The 20536-nt window shown below is 39.4% G+C and overlaps 1 protein-coding gene across 3 annotated transcripts in view; it reads right to left on the reverse strand.

The window, feature by feature from the left end:
* Positions 1–3279: 3279 nt before the first annotated feature.
* Positions 3280–20536, reverse strand: part of LOC131221331 (tobamovirus multiplication protein 1-like) — a 72284-nt gene continuing 55027 nt past the window's right edge. For 2 of the 3 annotated variants that reach the window (XM_058216547.1, XM_058216548.1), the window contains 3 exons: positions 11612–11665; positions 3755–3832; positions 3280–3646 (listed from right to left, as the gene is read on the reverse strand). In XM_058216547.1, the coding sequence (XP_058072530.1) occupies positions 3554–3646; positions 3755–3832; positions 11612–11665 (225 nt within the window). In that variant the 3' untranslated portion in view covers positions 3280–3553. The remainder of the gene's footprint in view (positions 3647–3754; positions 3833–11611; positions 11666–20536) is intronic. The other variant, XM_058216549.1, reaches the window with a different exon arrangement.

The following is a 20536-nucleotide window of genomic DNA, read 5'->3' on the forward strand; positions in this document are numbered from 1 at the left end:
TATGGAGACTTCATAGGGAATAAGTATAATGGGTAAGCTACACCCTGATCCATAGCTCAAGGGGTAGACTGACTGAAAGATACCTCATTTCAACACTGAGGTCTTGGTATCGATCCGTAGTGGGGGTGACTAACAGTGAAGTGTGAACTGACAGTAGAAAAAAGTCTAATGGGTAAGCTTTTTCGACCATCTTATTTCATAGAAAACAGGTTCTGCTTGTCTCACCTACCAAAAAAAAAAAAAAAAATCTTTAATTTTATCAAAAGATTTTCCTAAGAAGTATAAAATGGAGAAGATCAAGTTCATCTCGGCAGCAACAAAGGCAAGTCGACATCAACAAGATTGCTCACGTCCAAGTTTGATCTCATCCATCTATATATATTTACATGCTTTAAAAATCTTATGTTATTGCCTATGGATATTCCTGTAATTGGATCCTTCATTATTTTGTATTGTACGCAACTCCGCTGTATGTGGAGCCAAACAATCCTATAAACAAATGAAAATCACAATTATTTTCAAAATGATAGTGACTCTTCAAGTAAGCATATGCCTTTGGATGTACCATTATTTTTAAAATGATGGTGACTCTTCAAGTACACAAATGGCGTGGTTGTACCATTATTTTTTAAATGACGGCAGACTCTTCAATCATACAGATGGCGTGGTTGGACGGCAATGCACAGTCCATCCAAATCATTGACTAAATTGTATATGTTTCATGAACGAAAATAGCTAAGAAGAAGATTGTAATTGTCTAATTTTTTACTTACATATTTGAAACACTCATTACTTATAATAATACAATTGATAGCCATCAATCAGATTTTTAATATTTCTTGATCAGTGCAATTTTCAATCCATGCAAATGTGACCCACCATTTGGATGGTCCTAATAGACATACAAGAGTGTCAGAGGTGGGGTGAATTTTCATTGCAGTCTAGCCTCGTTACAATCAGGGAAACGGATTGGCTACTCCCCTACCACTAGCCCGTGGCTGGTGGTTGGTGCTCTGTAGGCCCCACCGTGATGTATGAGTTTCATCCATGCTGTTCATCCATTTTTACAGATCATTTTAGGGCTTGATTCTAAAAATGAGAAGGATATAAATCTCAGTGGACGACACCACAGGATAATAATAATGATTGGATATCCACCATTAAAATCCTAATAAGGCCCAGTGTACTGTTTATTTGACATCCAATCTATTGATTAGGTCATAAAGACCTAGATGAAGGGAAAAAACAAATATCGGCTTGATCCAAAACTTTTATGGGCCCCAAAATGTTTTTAATGGTTGATGTTCATTCAACACTTTTTCCTGTAATGTGGTCCACTTGAGATTGGGATATAACTCATTTTTGGTCTCATATCCTAAAATGATATAGAAAAATAGATGTACGGCATGGATGAAACACACACATCATGGTGGGGCCCACAGAGCACCGACCACCAGCCATTGGCTGTTGGCAGGGGGAGTAGCCAATCCGTTTCCATCAATCAGGGCCTTATAGAATGCTCCACATGATTACATTAACCTAATTACCGAAATCTATGCTACAACTAAAAATTTTGTTTCCAACTGTCACGATTAGGTGAGACACGGGATTCACCCAAGACGGTGTGGTCCTCACCGTAGGGCCCACCTTGATGAATGTAATCTGTATCCACTCCGTTCATCCGTTTTTTAAGATCATTTTAGGGTATTATTCCAAAAATGAAGCAGATCCAATTATCAGGTGGACCATACCATAGGAAACAGTGGTGATTGAAGGCTCTACGGTTAAAAACTTCTTAGGGCGCACCTTAATGTTTTTTAGTGTTTATTTTTCATCCAGTCTGTTGATAAGGTCACATAAGCCTCCATGAAGGGAAAAAAATCAGCTTGATCCAAAATTTTTGTTTGCCCATTAATTGTCAATCACCACTCTTTCGAATGGTATGGTCCACCTGATAATTAGATCTACTTCATTTTTGAGATAATGCCCTAAAATGATCTGGAAAAACGGATGGACTACATGGATGCAGAATAAATACATCAAGGTGGGCCCCACAGTAAGGGCCGCACCGTGTTGGGTGAGTCCGGGGTCTCATCTAATCCGCCCCCGTTTCTAGTCATCTATAGTTTGGACTCGGATTGGGTAGTGACCCCTCCAACACCAATCTCAGTACTGATCAGTGCTCTGTGGGCTCCGCCATAATGTATCTATTTCATCCACACTATCCATCCATTTTTCCAGAGCATTTTAGGGCATGAACCAAAAAATGAGGCAGATTCAAATTCAGGTGGACCACACCACAAGAAACAATGGTGAATGAATGCCGACAATTAAAAACTTCATGGGGCCACAAAAGTTCTGGATTAAGCTGATATCTGTGTTTTCCCTTCATCCAGGTTTGTCTGTCCTAATCAACAGATTGGATGGAAAATAAACATTACAGCAAACCTAGGAAGTTTTTAACTGTAGGCGTTAAATCACCACTGTTTCCTGTGGTGTGGTCCGCCTGACATTTGGATCTACCTCATTTTTGGGCTCCTGCCATAAAATTAGCTGGAAATGTGGATGGACGGTATAGATAAAAACAAATACAACGTGGTGGGGCCCACATCTTTTCCAGCACCGAACTAGTACTGGAGGGGTCACGACGGAAACCCAGCCCTAAATACTACCTCCAGGAGAAATGCTACTAGAAAGCTTGCTATACTGCCAGTACAGAAAACACCAGCACCCAAAGCATTGCAACTTGGAACCCGGACAAGATCCAGCCCGTTCATCAAGCAGGAGCAATAGTAAGTGCGGCCTGGCCCAAAAATCAGATCAACCCTCTTCACGCGGATCACACGTAGACTGGAATATATAAATTTGAAGGGATAACCATCAGTCTACATTCAATGAGCGTGTAGCCTAAATTACGAGTGGAGTAGCCTGCTATAGCTCAACTTATGAAGGGCTCTGATCTCGCACAAATGTCATTCCTATTCATGCACAGATCACTTGTTTGAGACTCAAGGAAAAACCATAAAAGAAAAGAGAGAGAGAGAGAGAGAGAGAGAGAGAGAGAGAGAGATTGCTTAGCGTTTGGCTGAATCAAATATCATGAAATATCTTGATCTTTTGCACAAAATTAGATTAATCAATCATGAAATTTCATGATATTTAACAAAACTTTAGCCACCCTGATTGAAATAAAAAGCTCAGGCAAAAGTGAGAATTCATGGTTTCTCACCTTAAAGAATGGGATACAAAGCCAACCTACCCTTCAAAAGCTTTTGAAGAAAAAATAAATAAATAAATAAATCATCCATAAACATAACACCGGCCATCACAAACTGATCTAGTTGAAAATCTCTCTTCTGCGAACATGCCAAGATCGCCCGTATATACTACAACATTCGATAAAAGCAGCAAGACAAGAAGCGTAGATAAATAATCAGACGTCACACAACCTTTCATGCTGCTGCTCTTGCCAGATTTGACTATGAAAATTCCAGCAAACCACAAACTGTTGTTGTGTTTGAAATAAAAGGGGTCGCCGAGGATTCGGCTGCTTCTAATGGATCGGGTGGTACTGGGCTGATACTCTTTTAGGTGGGAGCTTTCGCAGGATGTAAAGGACAAATGCCGAAGGCATGATCTCAGCTAGCTGATTTTTTAATAAATTTTGTAAAAAAGAAGAAGAAGAAGAAGAAAAAAGTATTTTAGCGCACAAATAAAATGAGCTTGGAAAAGATACTAGTAATGGATAAGTTACCATGTAATAGATGAGATTGAGAATGGGATGGTCCATAACGTCAAGAGATGCATCAGTGTCGAATGCAGATACTCCAACCTGCAATGAGAGAACTTGGTTAAGCAATGCACCCTTTAATGCAGTGAACATTTAGATTAGAGGGTTTTGACAGAACATGGACCCCAGACGACAGCTCCCACGCGCTGCCTGGTTCATACATTAGATGGCACATGTCAGAGATCTGGCACATTCATTAGGTATTGCTCATTGTGAATATTCCATGTACCAAAAATCAAGGTAGGACATCACTTAATGTTGTTAGACAGGCCACATGCCTTGTATACCCGATTCTATAGATAGACGATGTATAAGTAGAGGATTTTGTATTTATCATTTTACCTTGTATAGTCGTTGTAAAGCTCTATATATTCAACCCTTTAGGGTTATCTCAAATACACAGAAAACCAAAAGGAGAATCATTTTCCTAAAAGCCTTCATCATTTTCTCCTTTTTTACATGGTATCAGAGCGATACCGATCCTAATCCGGCATCTCCTTCATCACCGGCCCTGCCCTGTTAGATCCGGCTCCTCTGTCAGATCTAGCCCAGCCCTGTCAGATCCGGATCCTCCCCTATCAGATCCGGCCCTACCCTGCTATCCTGCTCTGTCAACAACCCTCGTCCAGCCATGCCCAGGCCTGTCCACACACCCCTGCGAGCCACACGTGTATGTTGAATTTGAACTGCTGGACATTTCTGTAACTACCCTTTTCTCAGACAAGATTGAACTGAATTATCAGCGAACCAACATTATTTTTGGTTGAATGGCCAGGATATATCTGATAGTGGGAACCAGGCCTCTCCCTCCCTCCCTCCCTCCCTCATGTGTGGGGGTGGAATAAACAAATTCACAACCTATGGTGTGCTGGTTATAGGGGTTTGCCTCAGTGAAGATCATCATTTTCAAACTTAACTGGCTCCTTTCTATTATTATTCAGAAAAGAGCAGTTGACCAAGATACTCAGTTCAGGTCACCAAAAGTCCAATTCAGTACTAGTCAATGAGCCGATGAAATGAGTATTGCCAATACGATACAAGGTCACGCTAATGAACAATTCCTAGTGACTCAACTTAAAATGTTGTCAAATTGAACTAACTCGATTGAGTTTCAAGTCAGTTAACCGAGTTTAAGAACTATGACACCCGCATCCATGTCTGACATCGACAAACATAAGATATTTCTATATTACATTTAAGCATTTATGAACAAAATCCTTCTTTTTTCCAGAAAGCTAAGGGAAGAGTTTTGTGTTAGGCAGCACGTTTGAAGGTCTTAACTTGGTTTAATAGGGTGGTCCAGATCATGGATTCTTGGGATTGAAGCATTCCATGTAACAGACACAATGACCTCTCATCACCAATTCCTTGTGCCTTTATGACATGTATCCCTTTTTGGCTTTTAACAAAACTACAGTTACTTTCAGGGAAGGAAAATATATATATATATACTCTAATACTTATGGTAATACAATATCACAAAGTTGTACTATTGTCTTACCTAAGTAGAAAGGAAGGTGTACAATGTACTAAAAAAATGTCTATATCAATTACCTCATACAAAGACTCGTTTGCAAATATAATCATCTACACTTGGAGAAATTCAGCACGGCAGATTTTCCAAGGTCCACCAGGCCTACACCTATGTCCAAAATCGGCATGCGCATCCATGTTGAGCTTACATCAGATGCATCAATAGGAATGTCTCATAATCAAAGGTACGTACCCATCACAGAGAACTGTAACGAATGATTAGGTCAAATGTAATTTTGAGGGCAACACTATTGTTTCATACAGGGGATGGTGAACCAGGTTTCTTTTTTCACCCAGAATCATCAAAGATAGTGGTTAAAAAACTGGTAGCAAGATAAACGGATCTGAAATTTCTTTGATTTCAATGTTTTTTTACCAATCTCGTATGTCATACATGTTCTCCTATGCTACTAAGTCATTCAATACTACACTCATTATATGGTTAGGCAAATTCATCATCATCATCTAAGCCTTATCCCAGCTAATTGAGGTCGACCACACCAATCTTATTCTGCCATTGCACTCTATCGAGGCCATATCCTCAGTTAAACCATCTAAATCTACTTTCCCTCACCTTATTACCTATTGGTGTTACTCCTAAGCTTTCCCTCACCTTATTACCTATTGGTGTTACTCCTAAGTTTCTTGTACGTATTCATTTCTAATTCCACTTTCCTCATTGTGCCACTCATTCAGTTCAACATCCTCATACAAGCTACACTCATCCTATGAACATGTTGTTCCTCAATTGCACAACATTCAGTCCCATAAAGCATGGCTAATCCATGATCAGGCAAATTGGAGCAGGTGGTTCATAGAATTGATTAGAACGTGGTTAGTTGGGTCTGAGCAGATCTGAAGGTTGGGGTCAATGTTGTCAAATGGTATCGGAAATTCCAGGTATTAGCAACGTATAGCTAAGTATCACTAACGTATCAATATCACTAATGTAATCGCCAATATTTTCAACTATGTAAATTCTAGGTGTCACTTGTATTGCCAATGCATCAATATCGCCAATATTTTCGACTATGTAAATTCTAGATAATGCTTGTATCATTAGTGTATCGACGATAATATCCTCAGCGGATTGATATCATCAAAATTTTGTTTATTAGAAAATAATTTATTTTAATTTTTTTCATGGGCACATGGTTGCATGTAGTGTTCAATTTGTCATTGATAATATCTTGATATTATCGATATCACAACATACGCAATATTAAGACCACAATCTTTCATTTCCTTTCCAATTGTTGATGATTTCTTGGTGAAATATCATGTGTTGTTGATATTTTGCAATACCGATGGATGTTTGGATGGAAGGTTGGATGGTTAAATAGACCGGATGGGATGGTTGGACTGATTTCTTACAACAGTACATGCTTTTTAAGGCCCCATTAAATGGAAACTTGTTATGTAGGCATTCTTTTTGCAATTTTTTTTTCATAAATATGCAAATATGTACATTTTAACATCTTCTGAAGTTTCGCTGAAAATTCCACCGTTTTTCCCATGTTTCCCCGTATTTCCGATTATCAGCGGTATTATCGGCGATATCGATATTGTTTCCGTATCCCTGGCCAACGAAACTTGTAGCAATACCGATACTTAACACTGATTGGGAGTAGTCAAGGCCAATTTCGACAAATGCTCTTTCAATAATCTTGGGCCTTTGGGAATTGGTGGCTTGGTGCAGGAATCATGGGGGGAGGATTCTGCTCTCTTTTCCTGTGCCTATGGACCTGTCCGACTCCAATCGCTGCCCTGCTCGAGTCGGCTAAGCAGGCAATCCATTTCAACAGGTCCCTTGTTGCCATCGAGTGTGATTCTTGTTATGAGACATCCCGAGCCAGAGGTGGCTTTTACCCTCGGAGGCTTTTTGATCTCGTTGAAGAAGCCTTGAATCTACCTAGGGTATTCCCAGTCTCTTTTACCCCCTTTCTCAGATCGACAAAAGAGAATGCAGACTCTTTAGCTAAGCAAGGTGCCTCCAGAACGGCTCTTTATATTTCCAGGGATTAGTAGTAGTACTGTGACTTGTGGGCAAGCTTGTTTTCAAGGCTGGTTTTCCCCTATGGTTCTGATGCTTTGGGGTTGTGGTGGCCTTGCATATGCCAGCCTTCTATTGTATTATCTGTTTTGTGGTTTTCTCCTTGATAAAATTTTGATTGCCCATAAACAAATACAGAATATATACAAATCATGGTATATATAAAATCAGCTACGTAACGGCCATTACGTAACCATAACGGCCATAACCGTTAGCCGTTATAGAAAGAACTGGCTCTAACAGCCCCATAATGGTCTCAAAACAGGTTTTTCCTATATATATATATATATATATATATATAGAGAGAGAGAGAGAGAGAGAGAGAGAGAGAGAGAGAGAGAGAGAGAGAGAGAGAGAGAGAGAGAGAGAGAGAGAGAGAGAGAGAGAGAGAGAGAGAGAGAGAGAGAGAGAGAGAGAGAGAGAGAGAGAGAGAGAGAGAGAGAGAGAGAGAGAGAGAAGAGAGAGAGAGAGAGAGAGAGAGAGAGAGAGAGAGAGAAAAGAGAGAGAGAGAGAGAGAGAGAGAGAGAGAGAGAGAGAGAGAGAGAGAGAGAGAGAGAGAGAGAGAGAGAGAGAGAGAGAGAGAGAGAGAGAGAGAGAGAGAGAGAGAGAGACACCGTAACGGCCCATATCGTAACAGTACTGGTGGTGGCCGTTACAGCTGCTGTTACTGTTATGGAACACCTTGATACAAATGGTAGAGCCCACTCTCACTTTCATATGAACATACTTGTGTATAATGATAATAGCATATGAAGATTGTAATCTAATGCTTGTAACAGTATTACATGATCAGAATGACTAGAGACAATTAGGCTAAAAGTGCCATTTGGACCTCTCAATTTGAACGATGGACCTCAAAGACAAGCTTCTTGTGCCTCAAAAACAGTTATCCCATGGAAACCAAATCATGTAGTAGCATTGTCACAAGAAGCTCATGTATAAAAGGATATTGAGTATCGCCGTGAACAAATATGGATACACTGGCCTCCAATGTGAAACAATAATTTTCATACGAATGCAAAAGGTCAAGTGATGACCAAAACAAGCTAATAGCAATATCTATGAAAATTTTCTCCAATTTAAAACATTATGCCCTTAATTCAAAAGAAAAGAGGTCATAATGCTAAAAACAAGTATCAACGTTAAAATCAAGGCCTTGGAAAAATAAGGTCTCCATATATAAATCTTAAAGCCATTCCTTTTGCCTGAAGAATCTAAAATGCCTAGAGAATAAAAATAAATGTCACTCTTTTTGCCCTTTTTTTAAATTGCATTTTCTGCAATTTTTAATTTCCAATGCATCCACCAAGACGATAGACAATCACAGACATTGAGTGTGCTTTATGAAACTTTTAAGCTCCAATATTTCTTCTCTGGCTAGATAATTATAGGAGAATAGTAACCGCCACAAACTGATCTATTGGAAATGTTGGGTAATTATGTTATTGGATAATTACAAGAGAATAGTAACCACCACAAATTGATCAATTGAAAAAGCTGGGTAATGATGCCTATATTGAAGGAACCAGCAATACCATGCATTAACAAAAAGTTCATATAAGAATTACACTAACATCAATTTCAAATATCATAACAAGTTAACAACATTTCTTGAGACCTGAGGTATTTTATCGTTATCTAATTTTTTTTATTTTTTATTTTTTTTTGAATGTTTGGGTCTTTCCTGTTCACTTGCCAAAGAAAGCTGATGAGGGTATCACATCACGTACACCTTAGCGTACGTATCAGAGGAGGAGGGGCCCGGTTTCTCCGTGGCTAGGCGAGTATCCATGTTGAAGACCCCATAGTACATGTACGAGCATCTGGAAGGCCCCATACTAGGAAGATGCATGCGGGTTGCTTTAAAAAGTGATTTGCACCGTTGGATCGCATGGATTACATGATCGGACCATTGATCGTGGACCATTCTTGTCATCATAGGATATATATGTTTTAGGATCTAGTATTATGTGTGATTTATGCTTTGGACACTTTATGAGTGTTTTTATATGTTTTTTCTTATAATAGGATTATTTTAGTTAAAAAGACAAAACAGGGACTAGTTTGTAATTTTCTAAAGTTCATGAGAAATAAAGAGGGGGCTTTCCTCTCTAATGGTATTTTTGCTCATTTAAAAAAAAAATAATAATAATAATAAGAAAAATTCTTTCTTTTCTCTAGTTTTCATGAGATGTGAAGAAGTCTTCCATGTGATTTGGAAGAGAGATTGGTGCGAGGCCAATCTTCCATCAACAAGAGCGCGAGGTTCTCATCTATCCGTTTTGAGTTTCTCCTTTACAAGGTATTTGTTACAAGTTTCGATTTCTCCCATTTATAGTCCTCATAACTCCTTCCAAACTCTTCCAATCTTTCTCCTTCATCGTTCCCATATCAAACCCAACCTTAGGACCCAAAACCATACCCTACCAAACCCACACGTGTGAGCCCATAGGGCTGGACGTATGGTCACCCTTCATCCTTTTTGTTTCCTTCTCTTTTTCCATCAAAACTCTCTCCATTCTCCCATCCAAACCCAAACCCTAATACCCGATTCAAAAACCCCCCCAATTTCAACAATTTTTCCAAACCCTAATTCCCAAATTCTAGGGTTGAAAGTCGGGCGGGTACAACCCAACAAACTCATGACCAACCTGACATTGGATTGGGCTCAGCCAGGATGTATTAGGTTCGGTCTCGGGCTTTGGCTATATAAACACCAACCCGATAAAACTTGGGTCGAACTCGGGTTGAGGTTTCGGGTTGCCCGGCCCAACCCAACCCGAACCCGATCAATATGTTAGTTACTTATAAATTATAATTGAGTGTGGATTGTCTGTGTTGAAGGCACAGGAAATTCCAGTGTTGTTGGGTCTCATTGGTTCATGTCATTTTTGATGATTCCAGCTAACAAGATACGCCAGATTTCTCTCTCACAAATCGATTGCGTGCTACACAACACGACTTTTAAAGTAGTTGTCCTATATTTTAGCTTGTTTGTTTAGAAAAAATGAAGTTCTTTACAATAAATAACTACATATATAATTAATAAAATCATAGATACAAAAAACTAACACGTGTATTGAAATATAATAACTAATGTAATAATGAAAATATTAGCATGTATCCACCCGACCAAGCCCGCTTGGGTTGGGCTTGGGTTGAGAATTCCCAACTCGAGGTTGGGTTGGGTTGGATCAAGGTTGAGGTATAGGAACCTTGGGTTGGGCTAGGGTTGAGCACCAACCCGCCCAACTTTCAGCCCTACCAAATTCCCTTCATTCATCTCAAATCCCTAGCCACCAACCATCCAAAACTCTAACTCCCCTCTAGTTAAAACCTAAATAACCAATCCATTTACCTAATTAAATCCTAGATTCAAGTTTTCCCCAATTTTCCTAAACCCTAGCCTCACCCACACGCAAATCTAGATAGCCCTAGGTAGTTTTAGATTTTCCCTTTTAAGTTAGGATAATCCCTATGCTATTTGGATGTTCCTACATCCATTAGATCCTAGTTTCATGAATTTAATGTCATGCAAGACGTATGCTTGTTAATTTAAGTTTGAACTTTTCATAACTTTTTCTTGGAATCATGGAATGTGAGATGGTAGTTAGCAGGCTTGTGATTTTTAATTATTTAAATTAATATGCTGATTGATTTCTCACATTTTTGAGTTCATGCATTGGTCCTGCATCAAAAGGCCCTCACATAGGAATTATTGGTGAAGCAGGACTCAAAAAGCCAACTATAAATAGCGGGACAAGGGTAAGAAGAAGATAATTATGATGACTTTATACATCCTGATTCTTCTGGGGTTTAGCTTTTCTTTATCCAATAAATGAGATTTTACAAATTCTTGAGGCTCACTAAACAAATCTAACATCTAAGGTTTTCCTATTTCTCATTCTTGTATTTATCTTAGATATTTTACAGACCTTCAGCTCTGACAATTATTATGTTCATTTGATAAATGAGTTTGTGCAAACTCTTAACATTCATTTCATATCAAATGAGTTTGTGCAAGCTGTTAACATTCATTTCACCAAATTATCGTTTAAGATTTCCCATTTTCTCATTCTTGTGATTGGTAGATGTGTTACAACAATTTAGCGCTCCATGCTCTTCTTGCCAGTAATTCAATACTTTGTATACTTCAACAGATTCATGATCGTTAAAAGTAATAGCATTTCTCCAACATACATAGATGACTGTATGTCCTAAGTCAGGATACTCACCACAATGCATCTTATGAGAAAGCATGTGAAACATATCGCCGTCACAGACCCAACCTGCAACAGACTCATAAGCATTAGAAATTACATCAGGTCTGAAACAAATTGAAACATTCATGAGTTCTAGAGAGAAGAAGATAATATTAGTTTATTACATATGAAGACACCATCTGGAGCAGTCTGCAGTTTCAAACATATGATATAAGATCCATTTCAACTGATTAAGTAGGTCCTAGACTCCTAATTCAAAGTAGTATGTTTCAATCATTAAGAAGTCTAATTTTAGTAGTTCATTAAACAATACGAAAAAGTTTATAGCAGCAGTGGAAACACAAGGAAAAATGTTCTGCCTCCCTCCCTCGTATACTGCATGATGTATCAATGAGTAAGAGGTCATTACAAGAGTGTTGTTAGACTGATTTGTTCCTAATAGCTATGTATAGATGAATTAACCGCTAGTGTACAGGAACAGGTCCCTGGTGCATGTTGTTTAGGGGGCATTTGGATCGTAAGCTACTTAAGCTACTAATGCCTCAGGTAGCTTATCTTGGTTTCTACTAATTAAGCTGAAGTGATTAAGTAAAAAAGTTACTTATAATTGATCTTAAACCAAACTTATCTCAAATAAGTTACTTATCTACTGCTGTAAGTAGAAAAGGTAACTTATTTGGTGGTATCCAAACAGGCCCTTAGAGATAACATGTTGTGGGTCAACAACACTAGAGAGGGATCAAATGATAAATTGGACTGAAGTGCAAGACTGGAGGAAGTCTGTAGAATCTACAGATTTAAATGATAAGCAAAACCAAGACATCATATCTGGAAAGCAACTTTAGTATGAATAGTTATAAAGGGGAGGTTTTAATTAAAATGATATCATCTTTCAAAAAAAAAAAAATTTAATCAATGTGCAGTTGATTCATCAAAGCAATTCATTTTGTTACCTTGGCTCTAGATGGGGGAGATTGGTAAAGATGTTTCCACTAGAATTATAGCTAGATGATGACCAGGAGAAGTGCCTCAGGGGTGTTGTGCAATCGCCGCATGCACATGAAGCTTACAGAATTTTTTTACACGAGAGCTATTTGACACCTATGCTATATAAAGGCAGCGTTACGTGGTTAGAGGCAGTGTGAGCAGAAATTAAGTGTTGCAGAGATGCGGACATTGAGATGGATGTGTGGGGGAGAATAGGAGGGATAGAATTAAGAATGTGGTCATCTAATGCAACCCAGCAGTAGTACCAACAAGGAAAATGATGGAGAGCAGATTGAGATGGTCTAGAAATGTGCAGAAAGACCAGCAACCACTCCGATGGGAGGTTAGATATTTCTAGACTGTGGGCTTTCTTTTTGCCCTGTGGGCCTTCTCTCTCTAGACCATGATCTGTCTCTTACTCTCTTATTCTCTCTTATTTCTCTTACTATTTTGCATTCTTCTGTTTTTCCTCATTTGCCCATGGGCCTTCTCTCTCTAGACCATGAACCGTCTATTGTTTTTAAATATAAAAGAAACACATGATTATAATCATCTGCATGGCACATCAGATTGAAGCATTGAAATAGTAAATCAAAAAGAAAAATGGGAATAAATACCTATTTTCGATTTTTTCCGAAAAGTGGCCCACGGAGCTTCTCGCCCAAATCGCTTCGATTTAATGTTTTGATCCTAAAAATTATGCTAAGAGTGGTTGAAATCAACAGTTGAGTGATTTTAGGAATTATTTTAATAGCTGAAAAGTGGGAAATGTGGAGAAATTGCATCTTAAATTGGGGAAAATAGCCTCTCTTTTTACCGTTACACCTCTCAAATGTTACGGGGGGTAACAGCCATTGCGGTCCACCATTTCCAAACCAACCCATTTCAGACCCAAATCGAGTAACAGCTACAACCATTACTATTACATATTGGGCATAACGGCCAATACATAACCATTTTGATACACCTTGGCCAAAAGAGAGAATAATCATGATGCAACAAAATTTGGAAGAGTCGAAAGGGTAACGAGTTGCCGTGCAAAAGAGAAGGCGTGAAGTTCTCAAAGCGACTTGACAGGAGGTGTTTGGTCCTGGTTATATGGTTGTTGGTGATGTGGAGAATGTTGAATATGGTGAAGATTCGGATAGGAATGTGACTATGACTAGGAGAGAGCATTCACACCGCTCGTGAAGATGAAGAATGTCGGCACATTTTTGAGAGGGGGGGCGTACATGAAGCAGGGAGGCAATGGAGTGGGTCGGGCTATGACTGGGAGTATGAATTTAAGCAGGGGTAGGTTTAGTGGATTACGGTGTGTATTTGGTAGCCGACGGTAGACATCTCCACGTGATGCCCCCATGGATATGGATGTGAATGTGGAGCCTAAGAGACACCCATGTGATCCGATTTTGTTTAGAAAGGATTTAACTAAACAAAAGAAGATTAAAAAAAAAAAAAAATTAAAATTAAAATAAATAAATAAATAAAAGTGGAGTAGAACTACCGTTGAAAAGCTAGGTAAGGTAGCAGCTAAGTGATTCATACACGCCAACAGACCCCCAAATGTGGCCAATTCCCTATACCAACAAGTGGTAATCAACGCAGCAATGGAAGTAGACAAACCAATTAAAGGAACCATAACTGCGAGGATTAGGGTAAAATGGATAGATAGAGAGTGTGGATCAATGGATGTGAAGGCATACATACATGGCTATCTTTAGACCCATATGGCAAGGCAATCCAGAGGATGCACAATTATGTGTGATGGCTGGACTGGCCCAACCAAACATAGCATGATCAACTTCATGGAATACTGCCACTTGTGAAATGGTTGATCGATGCATTGGATAAAACAAAAAACGTTGATTATATTCTCCCTAATGAATCAAATGGTGGATGAGATTGGAGAGGGGAATGTGGTGCAGGTTGTGACCGATAATGAAAAAATATATAAGGTGGCAGAAAAGATGTTGATGCCGAAGAGACCATATATATTCTAGGCACCATGCGCTACACATTGTATCGATCTCATATTGGAAGGTATTGGAAAAAAGAAGAGTATTGTGACATTGGCAGAAAGTGCAAGAGAAGTGACAACATTCATTTACAACTATAATCAAGTAGTCACCATAATGAGGAGTTTCACGAGCTAGAGAGAGCTACTTATGCCTGAGGCGAATAGATTTGCAATGAACTTTATAGCCCTTAAGAGTTTGTAGCAGCACTGGGGAGAATTAAGCAAGATGTTTGCTTCCCTAGAGTAGCTCAACACAAAATATGGGAAGAAGACATTAAGGACACTGATTGATGTTGTCAAGACCATAAAGGACAAAAAATATTGGAAGAAGCTCGCAAATATCCTTAAGGTGATAGAGCCAATAATGAGAGTACTCCGTCTTGTTGAAACCCACGAAGCACCTACCATAAGCTTCCTCTATGATGCCATGGATAAAGCCAAGTTGACCATTCGTCATGGTTGTAAAAATCACATTGAATACTGGAAGATGATCGACAACAGTTGAACGAAACATCTCCACAACGATCTTCATGCAACAGGTTAATATCTAAACATGAGGTACAAATATGCCCCATCATATGCTGAGGATGATGAGTATTAAGCTAAAGAATGTGATAAATAGATTAGAGCCTGACTTAGATGTGCAAATAAGGACATTAAATGAATTGGATATATTTGAAAATCACCAGGGTAGCTTCAGAGATGCTCTTGCATAACATGTAGTACTTAGGCCTCATTTGACACCCTGGATTCAAAATACATAAATTGGCAATCCCCTAGATTTGAAATACTCTGGTTGTTTACCATTCAGAAAAAAAAATAAAAATAAAAAAAAAATACTCTAGTTGTGTTACACACTTTGGATTTGGATTCCCCTATAATCCAAAAAGAGTTATGCATTTAAATTATGCAGTATATTTACAAGAATTTGAATTTAATTACTAAATCAACTTTAATATCCCTAATTGACACAATGATTGTAACACAACTTGGCCAATGTTTGGACTATACTTCAGTCAAAAATGATAAATTTCAAGCCTCAGATGGGTCACAAGCATAGGATCACAACCAAGCAACTAACCAATTTTTTTTAACCATTGATTTACATGGCTAATGTTTCCATATCATTCTATTGATGTAATTTTATTGTAGTTGATAATCTAATTGTTTTGGGATGTCATCAACGGGCCACATGTACAATGGATTAGTAGCCTAGTAACACATGTTACACATGCGACTCTCCTGACTTTAAAAATGAGAAAAAAATTGAGAGGATTGGTAATCCAAGCACAGGGAAGGGATTGTAAAACTCACAAAAAGTGAGGTTCTGAAATCCCCTAGATTTGGAATACCCTCCAATCGATGCTGCCAAACGACTGATGGATTTGGAATACCCTCTGAATCCGCCAAATCCACAGTGCCAAACGACCCCTTAGGTTACAACCGGCCCAATGTGGATGAATTTTGGAGAGAGTATGAAGGGCCTCCAAAATATTACAGTCAAAGTTTTGAGCCCGACTTCTTCCTCTAGTTGCAAGATGAACTAAAGTTGTTTTGCACTCATCCATTTGAAGAATGGGAATAGATTACAAAGTAGAACGTTGGACCGACTTGTCTACATGCACCATAACACGAAGCTAAGAGTGCAACAACAAAAGAAGGTGGCCAATATAACCGACTAAGTCACCGACTACTATCTAATAAACTTGGACAACATTTATGATGAAGAAACCCGCTTCTACCTTAATTGGAGGAAAGGAAAAAACAAATAGAATATTGAAGAACTGGAGGTGGATGACCCAATGTTACACAAGGCATAGCAACAAAGTCGTGCAATTGTCTTAGACCCAGAGAGGGGGGCATATTCCATCTAGAGCCCAGTCCAGCAGAGAGTACAAGCAACAGTGATACTAAGACGGATGATCATGGCGGTGATGATGATGATGCACTTGATGCCGGTCCCACTTCTAGTGTTGCTTAGCACACCATATAGCCATTTACAAATCGTGAGGTCGACTGGGTATATGGAATCAGACTTATGAATCTACTGAGTCACGATATATCCAACCAAGGGGGATGAGCATCATAGCGAAGCTGCCACTAGTGGCACCCATGGAGCACTAGGACATCAACAGGCTTATGAACAATATGGATATCATTACTGATACAACCAATGGCAATATATGGAGCCTATTGCGACACATTCGGCATGAAATAGTCCTCCTAATCAACAAGTTCCATATGGATACAGATATCCTAATCCAAATCCGAGTTATTTATCATCACAGTCTCAAGCTCAGCGGTATAAGAACGAGCAACGGTATGGCTATTCATCTAGCGTTGGTGGATATCCTTACTTGGAATCTTGGTCGATGCTGTCAGATTTGCTCAATGACCCTCGATCGAGTGGTCCTTTTCTCATATAGAAACAATTTTCCCTAATTACAATATATCCCTTAATTACAATATCCTCTAATTACAGCAAAATATCTCCTAATTACAATATATCCCTTAATTACAATATCCCCTAATTACAGCATAATATCTCCTAATTACAGCATCTCCTAACATTAAGCATTGACCCTTAATTCAGGAAAGATATTTACAGATCTATTTCCTAAATAACTATACAACAATATACGGTAGGTTTGACAGATTTGTTTCCTAAATAAATGTAGAACAATTTATGATAAGTTTGTTGTCTATCCTACTAACATTCCCCCCTCAAATTGATGTTGGTCGATCAAGAAGCATCAATTTGCCAACAAGAAACTGATGACGTAGTCATGTCATAGCTTTAGTGAAGATGTCCGCTATCTGAAGGTCGCCTGAGAAATGTGGAAGAGAGATAACCCGAGTATCAGCAGCTTCCCGAATAGAATGACAGTCCACCTCGATATGTTTGGTACGCTCGTGATAGACGGGATTGGTAGCGATCTGAATAACACTCGTATTATCAGCATGAAGAGGAGTGGGAGTAGACTGAGGAAAACCTATTTCAGCAAGTAAGCCACGGAGCCACATAATCTTTGAGCAGGCTGTCGACATGGCACAGTACTCGGACTCGGTCGAAGATTTGGAAACACGGTCCTGTTTCTTACTCTTCCAAGAGATAAGTGAATCACCAAGAAATATACACCACCCGGTGACAGACCGGCGAGTATCAAGACATCCTGCCCAGTCTGCATCACTAAAAGCCACAAGGCGAAGAGGAGTACTGGTAGAGGAGAAAAAGCCACGGTGAGAGGAACCCCGGAGATATCAAATAATTCGGCGGACTGCGGCAAGATAAAGGTGGCGAGGAGACTGCATAAATTGACTGACTTGCTGAACAGCAAAGGAGATGTCAGGCCGTGTAATAGTGAGATAATTGAGATTACCAAGTAACTGTCGAAACACCATGGGATCAGGAAGGAGATCCACCTCCTCACGTCGATACTTGACATTCACTTCCAAAGGGATATCCACTGAAGAGGAGTCTTGCAAACCAGACAAGGAAATCAAGTCCTCCATGTATTCATGCTGATGCAAGAAAACCCCAGAGGAATCAGACTGAACTTCCAAACCGAGGAAATACCGGAGAGGACAAAGATCCTTCATATGGAATGAATCATGAAGATGCTGCTTGAGTTGATCAATGAGGGCAGAATCAGTCCTAGTGATGATAATGTCGTCGACATAAACCAGAAGAAGAACAATACCAACGGAAGTCGTACGAAGAAACAACAAAGAATCATACTGGCTTTGGATGAAAGAAAATCGACGTAAGGTAGCCCGGAACTTATCAAACCAGGCACGGGGAGCTTGTTTCAAACCATACAAAGAGCGCTTTAGCTTACACACATTCGACGTCGACAACGTGCAGAGGCCAGGAGGAGGTGTCATGTAAACATCTTCCTGTAAATCATCATGAAGAAATGCGTTATTCACATCCATCTGGCAAAGGGACTATCCCTGAGAGGCTACAATGGCAATAATAGTACGCACAATGGTCATTTTAGCGACAGGAGCAAAGGTCTCCTCATAGTCAACCCCATACTCCTGGCAGTTACCAAGGGCAACCAAACGAGCCTTATAACGGTCCACAGACCCATCAGGCCGAAGTTTCATAGAAAAAACCCACTTACACCCAATTAGCTTGACATGAGAAGGACAAGAGACCATGTCCCAAGTTTGATTTTCTTGAAGAGCTTGAAGTTCTTCCTGCATAGCCTTTCTCCAACACTCATGTTTATCAGCTTGTGAGTAGGAATTAGGAATCGACACAATTGATAAGGTAGCTGTAAAGGAGGTATGAGGGAAACCATACCTATCCGATTAATAAGAAGTACGGCCAGATTGTCGAGGAGGATGCAAAACGGGATCAGGTGGCAGATCAGACTCAGGAAGGGGTAGAGTTGGTCGACGGCGTTCATACACAAAACCAGGCTTGAAGCGTTCAAGAGGGCACAGCAAATCATCAAAGTGAGGAAGAACAGAAACTGCAGGAGATGATGTAATAGAACCAGGAAACTAATATTGATGCTCAAAGAAAACGACATTACGAGATATATGAAATTTATTGGAAGAAGCATCATAACAGACAAATCCTTTTTGAGATAAGTTATATCCCATAAAGACACATTTCATATATTGCGCAAAGAGTTTGTGACGTTGATGCGGATGTAGATGCACAAAACAAACACAGCTAAAAGTGTGTCAGTCAAGAAAGCTAGGGTGATGTTTATGCAGATGATAGTATGGAGAGTCGAAATTTATCACTTTAGAAGGCAACCTATTAATCAAATATACTGTTGTAGCTAAAGCTTCAACCCAAATTTTAGGAGAAACAAAAAATGCAAGTAACAAGGTCCTAGCAACATCTAACAAATGTCGATTTTTGCGCTCAGCCACGCCATTCTGTTGAGGCTTATAAGGACACGAGCGGTGAGAAACAATTCCTTTGTGACGAAGAAACTCAAGAAATTCATGAGACATATTCTCCACCAGAATCAGATCGTAAAGTCTTAATGCTAGTGGTAAATTGATACTCAACATATGCTAAAAACAATTTGAAAACAGCAAAGACTTCGGACTTATAGCGCAGAAAATATACCCAAGTATGCCGACTATGGTCATCTATGAATGTCACAAACTATTTATAATGTGCATGAGAAATGATAGGAGTAATGCCCCATACATCACTATGATCAAGGTCAAAGCAATTTTTTGCCCTACTCCCGGAAGAAGGGAAGGGAAGAATCTTACTTTTTCCGATTTTACATGTAGAACAATCAAAAGATAAAGCATGAGGCAAAGAAGAATCTTTTTTTCCCAACGAACCAGAATTCAACAAATGAGATAAAACAACATTGTTTGGATGGCCTAAACGTTTGTGCCATACTTCATAATTATTGGAGACAGTAGTACAAGCCAAAGAAATGATGCTAGGAATGGAAAAGTATAATGGAAACAATCTCCCAACTTTAGGCCCCTTCGCTATCGTCCTCCCTGACACCGGATCCTATACATGACAACCATCACAAGAAAACTGAACATTATAATTATCATCCACTAATTATCCAACCGAGATAAAACTCATAGAAAGCCTAGGTGATACAAAAATATTAGTAAGTGATGGTGCGATATCACCAACCCCAGTAATCAGTAAACGATGGCCATTAGCAACTTGAATATTAGAAGAGCCAATGTACTTGAGAACATTGCTAAGCATATCAGGAGAACTGGTCATGTGATTGGATGCAGCGAAGTCAACAAGCCAAGATTGAGAGGGTATAGTACCCTTACCTTGATGAAGACATCGTGCACACGCACACCCGCACACCACCACCCCTACGCACGTACGTACGCAGAAGGAGGACCCCACCATCGATCTGGCTCGATGACGACGTCCAGGGAGGGCCTCCTAGCTAGAAGACAAGTTTTGGTTCAGA

The sequence above is a fragment of the Magnolia sinica genome, chromosome 12 (genome assembly GCF_029962835.1).
Source record: "Magnolia sinica isolate HGM2019 chromosome 12, MsV1, whole genome shotgun sequence".
NCBI classification, from domain to species: Eukaryota; Viridiplantae; Streptophyta; class Magnoliopsida; order Magnoliales; family Magnoliaceae; genus Magnolia; species Magnolia sinica.